Source organism: Chanos chanos, chromosome 2, assembly GCF_902362185.1.
Source record: "Chanos chanos chromosome 2, fChaCha1.1, whole genome shotgun sequence".
NCBI classification, from domain to species: Eukaryota; Metazoa; Chordata; class Actinopteri; order Gonorynchiformes; family Chanidae; genus Chanos; species Chanos chanos.
In genome coordinates, this window is record NC_044496.1 from 45,236,217 (window position 1) to 45,248,905 (window position 12,689).

General features: G+C 40.8%; 2 protein-coding genes across 5 annotated transcripts; both read left to right on the plus strand.

Annotated features, from left to right (window-relative positions):
* The first annotated feature begins 1,512 nt into the window (after positions 1 to 1,512).
* Positions 1,513 to 7,517, plus strand: ube2ka (ubiquitin-conjugating enzyme E2Ka (UBC1 homolog, yeast)). Of its 4 annotated transcripts, XM_030765618.1 has the most exons (7): positions 1,513 to 1,847; positions 3,278 to 3,371; positions 3,614 to 3,672; positions 4,147 to 4,229; positions 4,662 to 4,761; positions 5,744 to 5,872; positions 6,659 to 7,517. In XM_030765618.1, exons 1-7 carry the CDS (start codon positions 1,785 to 1,787, stop codon positions 6,731 to 6,733), a joined length of 603 nt encoding a protein of 200 aa, XP_030621478.1. In that variant the 5' UTR covers positions 1,513 to 1,784; the 3' UTR covers positions 6,734 to 7,517. The 4 variants fall into 4 exon arrangements, with proteins under 4 accessions (XP_030621478.1, XP_030621479.1, XP_030621481.1 ...); XM_030765619.1 differs by lacking the exon at positions 5,744 to 5,872; XM_030765621.1 differs by lacking the exons at positions 4,147 to 4,229; positions 4,662 to 4,761.
* A 1,777-nt stretch (positions 7,518 to 9,294) lies between these two features.
* On the plus strand, positions 9,295 to 12,689 carry LOC115805855 (neuronal acetylcholine receptor subunit alpha-9-II). The gene is made up of 6 exons (XM_030766550.1): positions 9,295 to 9,343; positions 9,655 to 9,800; positions 10,315 to 10,469; positions 10,616 to 10,796; positions 11,136 to 11,487; positions 11,920 to 12,689. The coding sequence occupies exons 1-6, from the start codon at positions 9,295 to 9,297 to the stop codon at positions 12,687 to 12,689; spliced, it is 1,653 nt and encodes a 550-aa protein (XP_030622410.1).

The window sequence follows — 12,689 nt, forward strand, 5'->3', positions numbered from 1 at the left end:
AAATTTAAGGTAGATGAAGGACCAAGGACCAATGGGGAATCTAGTGAGAAGATGGGAAGCTTTATCAATATCGTATTTAATAGAATTAGCCCACGAACAATAAAATATTCCGTGGAAAAGGACCTGTAACACAATGCGATCGCACAGTTATTAGAGCATTGTGGTTTTGCTGTACACAGCCTCATTTTTGTGGAGGTAAATGGCTATTATGTTCTACTCTACGCCTGAGCAACAGCTAAGAGGACTGAAATGACTCTGTTGCTGTGCGCATTATTACAATGACCAGTAACCTGCAATCTGCATGTTGTGTTGTGCAAGATCTGTAATGCGCTGTGTGTATTTAAAATCTTATTGTAGCTTAGTGTTATTGGCAACTTATATCATAAGTAATGCTTGAATGGTGAATGGCAGTGTATTTTTATATATATCACTGTTGGCTGTCGGAAACATTACCGGTGCTAAATAGTCAGTACTGTTTAACCAATCTCGGATTTTGCTTTTTACCAAGGTCATAAATGGCATCATATATTTGGGAGTATGGGTGCGTTACACCACACAACCGCACAGCCTTATTTACGATCCGTTGCTGCGTAGATACTGAGATGGATCTCCGTTGATACAATTCGCCATAAGATAGTGAGCATTCTATAACCTTTCAGTAGAAACTCCCAGGGAGAAACTTTTTTTAAAAAACGTTTAAACCTGTTTCCTAACTGAATTTTTAAGAGTTTGTTCAGAAGTTTGATACACGTATGAAAGTTTGAAGTTTCGAAGAGTGAACACACTCTTAAGAATTCCGTTACATGCATCAAATTTCTAAACAAACTCTTAAGAATTCCGTTAAGAAACAGGTTTAAAATATAGCCCCAGAACAAACTGTCAATTGGCATAGTGGGTCAGTAGCTTTATCGACCGGTTTTCATCAGTTACATTTGGCACATTAACGTGTCTCTGATGAAAGTGTGAGTGGACCTATCCCGGTGTATTTTTCATCCTTTTCATGAGTACTTCATTCACCCCAGCCATAGTAAAACCCCTGTGTATCACGCCGATGGCAAGAGTTCTATGATCATATGATTTGCATTTTTACTCCCGCACAACATTAAGAACTCCGTGCCTCCATCCACAATAAAAGGGCAATCGTGTATTTACTATTAAAATAAAAGCCCATCAAAACCAGTGAAAAACTTCCAGTGTGAGTGCTGCACGTTGCAAACGTCTTCGGCATGGCGCTTTTTTATTATTACAGTTCAGATCGGTAGTTCCGTGGGAATTGTTTTGGACAATCCCCCAAAGGTACATACTGATAAAATTAAAATTTTTTGTTGTGGTATGTATTACCATCAAAAAATACTTTTTCAACAACTGCCTTGAATGTATCTCATTAGACTGATTTTTTTCTATTTAAATATGATTACAGACTTTTATATTGACACGAGTTTTCCCGATAATGTGACTAAGTGCAGCTAGCCTCACGGCACTTGTATTAAAATAATCCTAATGTATCTGACACAGCACCATCGCTGCATTTTGCTGGAATAATACAAAGTTGTTTTGCGCCTTTTCCGACCTATAGGGAACCACTTGCAACGTCAATGCAGAAGTATATTTTCACTTCAACTGTCACTGCAGTGCTGAGCGACTGAAATCGTGTTCTTACTGTTGCAGCTGTAGAAAAAGTAACACAGAGAGAGGTTAACAGTGGAAGAGCGTGAGTGAGTGAGTGAGTGTGTGTATGTGTGTGTGCTGTGTGTACAAGGCCCCGACTCCGGACTTCAGAGACCATGGCCAACATAGCGGTGCAAAGGATAAAACGAGAATTTAAAGAGGTGCTCAAGAGTGAAGAGGTACGTTATGTCACGATATGTATTTTAAACAAGACACAGTGCCACGACGACAGTGACCTCTCATTTCTGTGGCGATATTCTTCATAATTGCATATATGATGTTATAGGCAAATGAACTTCGTATGCTGAGTCCCCTTCAGTCCAAGTTTTACAGCTAGTGTTACCAAGCTAACTAGGAATATATGTTAATATAACATTAACCATAAACAGTTAACATGTACATGTTTGTTTTGCTTGGTGTCTTACCATGTTATTGAGGCTCCAATACTAGACCTAGGTGTCACAGATGATGTTAAGGCCATGTATGGGGTTGCTAATTTGGCTGTACCTTTACCTACAGTACAGGGCTCTCTGGAATAAATCTATGGTCCAACGATAAATATTTACGATGAAGAAAGGCTAAATGTTACTCGAGCCATCACCCCTCCATTTAAGGTTTAAAACTGTAGCATTTCGTACTTACTCGTGCGTGTCGAGATTATCAAATCACATTCACTTGCAGAATGTTTCGCACTCAGCCATATCTGCAATAGCTAGCTGGTTAGCCGCTATATTAACCTGGAGCAGCTAACACCGTCAGGCCAGTTACAGTGGTTAACAAGAGACATTGCCCTGGCTATGCAGTCAGGTTTGTAAAGCAATGTTTAGTTTGTTCTCCAGCTATTTGTTTAAATATTCTTTTGAAGAAAATGTAACTATTGCCACCGAAATGTCAACACAATCCGTCGGACAGTTGGCAGTTGCTGTTAGCTCACTTGCTAGCTGATAGCTCGTTAGCTAGTATAGCCTCTTGCTATGCGGGGGTGCTAACAAGCTGTTTTGGGGTGTCACCTGCGTGTCTCGTTCTCTTCAGTATTCTGCACAGCCTAGATTTATCGATAGGCAGTTAGATGTTTGTCTTTGACACATTTAGATCAGAAAAACAAAATTTTAAGGATAAGAGTTCACCAGAGCAGAATACGTTTGTGAAATCCCTAAATAAGTTTGCAAAGTGTGCTTTTCGTGTTATTTTCCCTGAGCTGTGACATGGCGTTGTCTGTATGTACCCAACTTTCCCCAAAAGCCTAACGTATTTGTACATTTAATAGTACATTAACACGGAACGAATACGTGTTACAGGTTGGAATATGGATTGACTTAAACTGAATACTCAGAAGTAGTTGTCCTTATTGTGAAATCCACACATTTTCACTAGTTGTGTAACTTTACTTTCCTTCATTATGTAAGTTTTCAGCCTTCAACATTATGTGCTCTGAAGGACGCAGATTAGTGCAGTGATCACATCATATTTTTTTAAATGCATTTGACTTGATTTTTATGATCCATTAAAAAAACCACAGAAACAACTGAAAAACAAGTTTATCTTTGGGCTCCCATACCCAGGTGGTATTGTGAAAAGGGCTGAGTGTCACTCCCTTTTGTGTTTACAGACGAGTAAAAACCAGATCAAGGTGGACTTGGTGGATGAGAATTTCACAGAACTGAAAGGAGAAATAGCAGGGCCTCCAGACACACCTTATGAAGGTGAGAGGAACACTAAAGAACAACTGAAAGTTTAAAGAGAAAAAAGTAAATATATTGTCCACGTTTCAAAGTGTTGAACTGATACAAACCTGAGACTGAAGTATGATAACCTTAAATATAAAATGTGTGATAGATCAGTCAGAAACACGGCGAGTGTTTTGTTGTGTTTAATTTCATCTGAACAGAGAGACATCCATGAAGAATTCGAGAATAACTTTTCTGCCTTTTTGTTTTTACACCAGGTGGTAGATATCAGTTAGAGATCAAGATTCCAGAGACATATCCTTTCAATCCACCAAAGGTGAGTGTGATTGACAGGTTACAGCGTGGTAGATCTTGTTTGGCCAGACATGACACCCGAAATGACCAGCTAAGTGATTGAGAGACAGATATCCGGAAAGAGATCTCTGCCTTTTCTAGCCTCTCGCTGAGTACAAACAGATTTGTCAAGATTTCTTAAATATTAAAAACTCTAAATAATAATAATAAAGAATTTTTAAAAAAACAGAAATGTATAATTCTGTGAATAATACTTATGTATTCTTAAATACTTATTTTTTTTAACTGCGAAAAGTCCTGACATAATTTGTGCTGATGTGCATTGCAAGGAAATGGATAACATTTAAAAAGCGCATTTTGCTCTGTTAACTCAGATTGTTCACAGTTAGGCTTTTCATGCCTGGTTTTAAAATCTATTCCAAAAAGAAAAAATATGCAGAGAGAGAGAGTTTATTGAATCGGGCTGATGTTATAACTCCTCATCTTTTCTCTTCAGGTACGATTTATCACAAAGATCTGGCATCCTAACATCAGTTCTGTCACTGGGGCCATATGTCTGGATATCCTGAAAGACCAGTGGTGAGGCGTGTGGTGTCAGGATGAGGTCATAGCTGTGGGAGTGGCTTTGATTTTGATATTAGGTCACCTAGCGGCAGAGTGGCTTTATGTTATTGGCTATATGTTGAGTCAGTGTCTTCTGAACATTTGCTCTTTATCTGTAAACACATCATTTCTGCTGTTTGTTTGAGGTATCTTAACTTTTGCCAATATCTGTCTCGTTGATATTACAACTGGGTTACATTTGCAGCCATACTTGAGTGAACCCTCTCTTTCAGTCTCTAGTGTCTGTGCTCTGGGTTGATTAACACTGCTACATCTGCTTGTATTGATGCATTTAGCATTTAGCTATCAGGGAGTGGTGTGGTGAGCTGCTAGACTTTAAAAGTCCTCTCTCTTTCTCTCTGTGTATGTGTGTGTGCATGTGTGTGTGTGTATGTGTGTTTACTGTAGGGCGGCGGCCATGACACTCCGGACAGTCTTACTGTCACTGCAAGCCTTATTGGCAGCTGCAGAACCAGATGACCCACAAGATGCAGTGGTGGCTAATCAGGTAACCAAGTTTGTGTGTGAGAGGAAGATTCAATGTTATGTCTACAAATACAGTCAATATGTGTATGTGAGAGAGCAATTTAATATGTCGACTCATACAGTCACTTATACATTGTAAAACCCAAAGGTTAAATTTACTTGAAAACATTATGGAAAGTTACAGACTGATTGATGTTTTCTGAGAGTCCTTTGAATGTCACTTTGTGCCTGTGACCAAACTTTAGTAAGTCTTTATATGACTCTTCATACCAAAATCTGTTTTGAACACATTTTAAGACATAATACACATGCTTATGGTTTTCAGAATAACCAAACCTAACAACATACTAGTCAGGTATTGATAATGTAAATGAAGGCAAAATGAGTAGATTCTGATAATTCTCTTGATTTGCCCATTCACGTCGACTAAATCAGAATAAGAGCACAGCTGAATGACTATCAAATCAATCAAATCGCTTTTTGACCAGTATGAAGCAGCTGCTTTGAAAAGCAGTTTCGTTACCTAGCAACTGTAACTTGTAAATATGTAAGAGCACTTTCCTCTAAGGTGTTAGTTCCTCTAAGTTATAATGTTTCATACATTTTGTCTCTCTGCTCATTCAGATCTTAGTGTATGTAGTGGACTATGTACATTAGTTTTACTGTCACAGTAATACACTCAAGGGTGTTTGTTAACAGACCTGTTAGCACAGTGTGAAGCTGATAGCAGCTGGTTACATGTCAGTCTGAGCCATCTCAGTACAGAGTCAGTAACTGCACTAACACATCCCATTATTTCTATTGTCACTTCATTTACCAAGATTAGAGTGACATGCTGTATGTTACTATATTCACTGTTAGATCAACTTTTACAGTATTTTTTAGTCATGCAGTACTTTTAAATTACATGTTTGAATTTTAATGCTTGTAAGTGTGGTTCTTGCCAAGTGTATTTATTTTGTAATGCTGTCTAATGTTTTGTATCGGTGTCGTCTTGATCCTAGTATAAGCAGAATCCAGAAATGTTCAAACAGACAGCTCGACTCTGGTCTCACGTTTACGCTGGCGCGCCAGTCTCCAGTCCAGAGTACACACGTAAAATAGATAAACTCTGTGCCATGGGCTTTGACAAAGTGAGTACACACACACACACACACACACACACACACACACACACACACAGGTATACTCAGAGAAAGTTACTCTTGAAACAAGTAACCTCTCATATAGAGGAACATTGTAAATTGCTCTGGATGAGTGTCAGCTATATGAACAAATGTGAATGAAGACTGAAGGTTGTACAGTTTTGTGTTAGAATGAAGTTAGTAAACTAGCAGAGACTGTGTTCTCTCAGACTGTAAAAGTATTGTTGTGAACAGAGGTGGTGATGCTCCATGTTAAGTCCTGTAAGTTAAAGTAGTTAGCAGTAGCAGGCATGAGGTGGTCCAGTCCATTTCTGTTACTTTTGCAGCTTGGGTAGAAATATTATATGATTTCACTTACTTGACAGAGATAATTATTCAATGCACTGAAATGTGTTTTTCTCCTTTAATGGTCCCTGTTTGAAGGCAGCTGTAATTCTAGAAATTGTTTCTGTACAAAAAGCAATTTATTTATTTATGTCTTTGCGTCATGACTTTACTATTGATCAAAGAATGTTTTGCTTAGCTCTAATCAATAATCATTTTCTGCATGCCTGCTTGGAATGGTTATGTTGAACTGTATTGACTCATTACCTCGCTTCACTTTTGTTTATTTCGAAACATTTGTGTTAAAATAATCAGTCCAAGAATTTACTTAAAACACTTCTGCCATATGGCCAGTTGTATGTGTGTATATGGATGAAATACTATTCTAAAAAAATTCAGTCAAAGCTTGACCCTATGGTATATGCTCACTCCCAGAATCCTCTTTTGCAGAACGCAGTAATAGTGGCATTGTCGTCGAAATCCTGGGACGTGGAGACAGCAACAGAGCTGTTACTTAGCAACTGATTCCAATCGAAGGGCCAGACATCAGGCTATCACTATACCTGCCCCCACCAGTCCCTCCCATACCAAATCCCCACCACAAATCTCTCTCTCTCTGCGCCATCAGGCCCAAAATCCCTCATCTTTATCTTCAGACACACATTATCATATTATCACCATCTCCCACTCTCGCTACCTCTCCTCTGCCCACCTCTCTTCTCTCCTTTTTCTTATCTCATCTTGCCTTTGTTTCTCACCAGACCAAGTCCTTCCATCCTTTTCCCGTCATTTCTCCAAAATATCCCCTCCTATCTGGGTTTTTTTTTTTTCCCCCTCTTTGTTTCTTATGGGCTGGGTGTGCCTTTTATCCCTCTTCATGCCCCATGACCTTTCATCTGAGCAATGCCCTGCCTGGATACTCCAACCATTCTGCTCCATTTACTCTTCACCTTTCACCAACATCATCATCATCATGTTCATCACTTTAGACTGCTCATGTGACTTTCACCAGGCCTAAATCGCACTCAGTATCCCAACAAACCACACCTCCCTTCCCGCCTCCTTTTTGCAGTCATCACCCTCATCATCCCATAGCTCTTTTATTTGAAATAGATTTGGAATCCATTTTTAAAACAAGAAGTAAACACGGAAAAAAAAAACCAAACACACCACATATTTCACTGATAGTGTAACCTGATCAAATCAAGGCTGGAAACATGAAAATAGAATCACTCCCAGTGAACTACATCTACCAAAATGTCAAAAAAAAAAAAAATCTCATCTGTAAATAAAGGTATTAAAGTCTGTATAAATTAAAGGAATGTGGCAAATGGTTTATTTATCATTGTGAAATGAAATATAACAGTGTGACAGCATTGAACATTCTGATTAGTAAATCATTAGTTTGAAATATTTTTGTCCCTGCTCATGATTTTTCTTTTTCTTTTATAATTTGATGACAACACTTCTGCATCTGTAACCAAAACTCAACTGGAAGCTCTCTGACGGTTGTGTGTAAGTGTGAGAGAATGTTAGAGCTGGGGTTTAAAATGTAGGATACAGAGCTAATTTGGTGTGGCAGAAGAGAGAAAACATCCACAGAGAATTTCATTCCGAACAGGCAGAGAAAGTAGAACAAGCAAATTAATTAAGTTCAGAGTGAGAGAGTCCGTGTAAAGGTGAATACATGAGAATTCATATGGTGTGTTGTTCTTAATTGTTAATTAAAGCAGCGTAAAGCATATTTTTCTTGTCCATATTTACATGTATAGTATGGAGACCATTGAATAGTTGTGTTTAAAACACTGCTCTTGCAGTAATTTAGTGGCAATAATATGCTGAACAGATTCCAGATCCAGGTTAGTGGTGGAGGTGCTGGAAGATGATGCACCATGGTAGGAGGAAAATGGTTAGAGATTGTTGAGTAAGGGGCATACACAGGACTGAACACCTTATATTTACTGCAGCAAGGTATTATCTCTGCTAACAGGATCCTCTTACATTCTTACTCTTTCAACAGGATCCTCTTACATTTTAATGATATGATTATTTCTGTGTAGTAAATTTCAGTCAAATCTAATACTGTTAATGATATATCTATGGAATTGTGTGAGCGAGACAGAGAGCAGGAGAGAGGTTCAGATAGAGGCCCCGTGTTGCCTTCCTTCCTTGTTAGTGCACTATCGAGCTACAATCCATTTGGGCCTCAGGTTTCACACCAACGCCGACTGTGACAAAAGTCCGTTTTGTACTTCTCCTTTTGGACAGATGATTATCTCTGCTAGGACATGCCTGTGGTTTTAACCATCTTACTCACACTTGTGAGAACTGGATGTAACAGGTGGGTTCAGGGGAAGAGAAGAGTTAACCACAACTAAATTCAGTTCTAAAAGGATATTGAAAAATACTGTGCAAGGTCTACATTTTATAATATTTGACGTTTGTCTCTACAAGAAACTTTTCCAACCTTATCTGGAAGAAACTATGCGTTTGGCTCACAGTTCATCAAACTGTGTAGCCTAGGTCTCGACAGAACAAAAACAAAAACGAGGGTGTCACAAAGTCTCTTTGGGTGTATTAACCTATTTAAAGAACTTATTTTACAACGATCTCCTCGGGAAATTGCGGAATAATTTTGTCAGGCTGCAGACGGCCATGGCCGTCCCGGATTGCAGTTTCTCAGCGCCCTATGATCCGTTTATCTTCATCACATCAGGCGGCTACATTACCAACCTGCCGTGGTACCCGCGCGCCCACCTGCCAAGTGTTGATTGACAGTTGAATAGGGTGTGCTGCTCGGTGAGGCGTTGTGGTTTGAGGGCATCTTATTTCCTTTAGGGCTCTGCGTGTGCCATGCGATAGCCCCGGGTTCCTTTTCCGTGCAAGCGGGCTGTCTGTGCCAAAACCGTTAAGAGAACTAGATTTTAATGGGACAAACGGAAACCGCCAGTGCTCTGTCGCTCATGGTGCCTTGAATTGCGGCGCGTGGAGACGCATGGCGCTGGGTTCACATGCTTTTTCGGGTAGAATAAACAAGCTACTCAGAAAAGTTAGCTGTTGGCCACCTCTGAATTTTCCCACGAAAGATGCGAAGTTCGCCCATGACTGTGTATTTTGCTTTAATGCTTCTTGAAGGTAAGAGCGCACAAACTTGTTTGAGTGCATTAGAAGATTACCAGTTATTTACTCCACGTTACTTCGTTTACTTTTCAAGGGTGTGCCATACTGTTGATTGCGCTTTTATGAACATAAGAGACAATGAATAGCGTAATATATTCACGTTCTATATGGACATCTGGCCAGTTTTCTAAATCAAAAGTTCAGCGGCTGAGTTATTTTAACTTATTTTGATTATTATTTTATTATTATTATTATTATTATTATTATTATTATTATTATTATTTTTATGTGCCCTTGCCGTCTGCGCCTGGTTGTGTTGGCTCAAGTGGCCTACGCGCCCCAGGGTCGTTACGCCCAGAAACTACTGAACGACCTGATGGAGAACTATTCCAATGCGCTGCGGCCCGTGGAGGACACGGACAAAGCCCTCAACGTTACCTTGCAGATCACTCTCTCTCAGATAAAAGATATGGTAAGAGCTCCAACCATCTCTCAGCTGTTTTCACTTTGTTTCACTCTGTGAAATTCCTTCTTACCTTAAGAAGACCTTTAACTTTCAAAATACATAAATGCAACTGGAAGAAGTTTTAAAGAAACTGATTTGTTGCAGCGGGTTAAATGAGTGTATTGTGTTAAAAGATAAATAAGGTCACCTCATTATATAGTATTACAGGTGAATAATTTTCTGTCAAAGGAACAGTATCATTACACGTCTGTGTGTGTCTTGTTACTCAGGATGAGAGACGGGGAGGCCTGTATAATCATACTGTCACAGAGAGTGACTGATTGTGTGTGTGTGTGAGGAAGAGAGAGAGAGAGAGAGAGAGAGAGAGAGTGATAGTCTGGTCATGTATCTAATATTGACAACACAGTTTGGGTTACACTCTGTTATACTGACCTCACTCTAAGGATCATCTGCTTATGTAACAAACTAATGAGGTAATGCATGTGTGTGTGTGTGTGTGTGTGGTTGTCTCTGTGAGTAGGATGAGAGGAATCAGGTTTTGATAGCATACCTGTGGATAAGGCAAACATGGCGTGATGCCTACTTGCAGTGGGATAAAGAGGAATATGATGGGCTGGAGGTCATACGAATCCCCAGCAGTCTTGTCTGGAGACCTGACATTGTCCTCTATAACAAGTACGCCAGTATGTGCATGCACACACGCACAAAAGTACAGCTGAATATTAAGTTGTGCTGCACACAGGTATACTTTTGCTCCTCTCCTCTCCTTTATATATTATGGTAGTGTTTGTGTGTGTGTGTGTGTGTGTGTGTGTGTGCAGGGCAGATGATGACTTCTCAGGGCCAGTGGATACTAATGTTGTTCTGCGTTATACTGGGGAGATCACTTGGGATGCTCCAGCGATCACTAAGAGCTCCTGTGTGGTGGATGTCTCCTATTTCCCCTTCGATAGTCAGCAATGCAACCTCACCTTCGGATCCTGGACCTACAATGGCAATCAGGTACACACACACAAACACAGACATACACACATGCGCAATTCCATCTTTGAGCCTGTAATTGCAATGGCAATCAAGTGTGTGTCCACATGTGCACTTTCAACAGCCAGCACTTCATTCTCACCTGTGTATCCTAGACACATAGTGATAATCATGGACTCAGGCAGAAGAACAAAAATGGAATGGGTAAAAATGCATCCATATGCACAGATAAACCCACACCTTCAAAGACAGATCACCATGAACCTGCTGTGACACACCCAACACAAAGCCTTACACCACCATTAACTCCACCCTGATTGTTAGGCCCTCTCTCTCTCTCTCTCTCTCTCTCCCTCTCAGGTGGATATCACTATGCCGATGGACAGTGGGGACCTGTCAGACTTTGTGGAGAATGTGGAATGGGAATGTCACGGAATGCCGGCGACTAAAAACGTGATCATGTATGGTTGCTGTTCCGATCCGTACCCGGACATCACCTACACGGTTCTGCTTCAGCGGCGTTCCTCTTTCTACATCTTTAATCTGCTGTTACCCTGTTTCCTCATCTCATTTCTGGCCCCGCTAGGCTTCTATCTGCCTGCTGACTCTGGGGAGAAAGTGTCTCTGGGGGTCACAGTGCTTCTGGCTCTCACTGTGTTCCAGCTCATGGTTGCTGAGAGCATGCCGCCCTCGGAGAGTGTCCCGCTCATTGGTGAGTGTGATTACGTGTGTGTTTGTGTAAGTGAGTGAGGGGGTTTGTGTATCTAGAGCTGGAGTGTGTGTGTGTGTGTGTGTGTGTGTGTGTGTACATGAGTGAATCTGTCTGATTTTTTTATTTTCTGTCTGACTTATTCTGATAGAGGATAAAATGTGTGTGAATCTACCATCACTGTGATTAAGATACCAAAATTCAGCCTGTGAATTACTTGGTAAATGAAATTGTATTAAGCTGTGTTATGGCACTGAAGTGAATTAACCAAAGCAGAACTGAGCTGAGTTGGATAATGGTACACTGAGTCACATACAGGAGGAACACTGAAACAATGAATGCATGAGAACGGGGGTCAATTAATGGGTCAAATGATCAATTGTGTTGAAACAAAGTAAAACCAACCCAAATCCTTTTTCTTATCTCATCACTCAGGGAAGTACTACATTGCGACAATGACAATGATTACTGCATCAACCGCTCTTACCATCTTCATCATGAACATCCATTTTTGTGGTGCTGAAGCCAAACCTGTCCCACACTGGGCCAAAGTTCTAATAATCGATTACATGTCCAAAATCTTCTTTGTCTATGAGGTAGGAGAGAACTGTGCTTCTCCAGTAGGACAAACTCAAGAGTCAGACCACCGGAACCAAAATTACCTCCAGAGTAAGCTCCCCCGAAACCAGAACCTGCAGCACCCGAGTCGGAGCCGGCAACCTCAGCTCAATGGCAAACTGAAAGGACCCATGGGCCAGGAGAACCAGCAGGGTTCATGTTACCAGCAAACGCTGACACGTCTTCCCCAGCCTCAGGCTGCTGTTCCTGGGGAGCAGAAGCAACAAGCTTCCTGTCTCTCCCAGACCTCCAAAAGTTTTGAAGGCTGTGAGTCAACCTGCCTGAGGGGGGCGCCACTGCCCTGCTGCCCGGAGGAAAAAACACCAAACATCCCTGTTGCTTCTGTCCTGAACTTTGACCCCTGTGTGTTTTGTGGTCACTGTTGCAATGGGACAGTCATTGGAGGCAACTCTAAACTGGCGAGGAATGTGGAGTACATCGCTAACTGTTTCCGGGAGCAGCGTGCAACCTGTGCTAAGGTAGCAGAGTGGAAAAAGGTTGCCAAGGTGATGGACAGGTTCTTCATGTGGATCTTTTTCATCATGGTCTTCCTCATGAGCATCCTTATCATGGGCAAGGCTCCATGA

Bases quoted from the DNA above. Each gene is read 5' to 3' on its own strand.
- LOC115805855 (XM_030766550.1), top strand. From the start codon at position 9,295: ATGCGAAGTTCGCCCATGACTGTGTATTTTGCTTTAATGCTTCTTGAA. The intron at 10,470-10,615 runs GTACGCCAGTAT...GTGTGTGTGCAG, and splicing joins GACATTGTCCTCTATAACAA to GGCAGATGATGACTTCTCAG. The intron at 10,797-11,135 runs GTACACACACAC...TCTCCCTCTCAG, and splicing joins GGACCTACAATGGCAATCAG to GTGGATATCACTATGCCGAT.
- ube2ka (XM_030765618.1), top strand. From the start codon at position 1,785: ATGGCCAACATAGCGGTGCAAAGGATAAAACGAGAATTTAAAGAGGTG. The intron at 3,372-3,613 runs GTGAGAGGAACA...TTTTTACACCAG, and splicing joins TCCAGACACACCTTATGAAG to GTGGTAGATATCAGTTAGAG. The intron at 4,762-5,743 runs GTAACCAAGTTT...TCTTGATCCTAG, and splicing joins ATGCAGTGGTGGCTAATCAG to TATAAGCAGAATCCAGAAAT.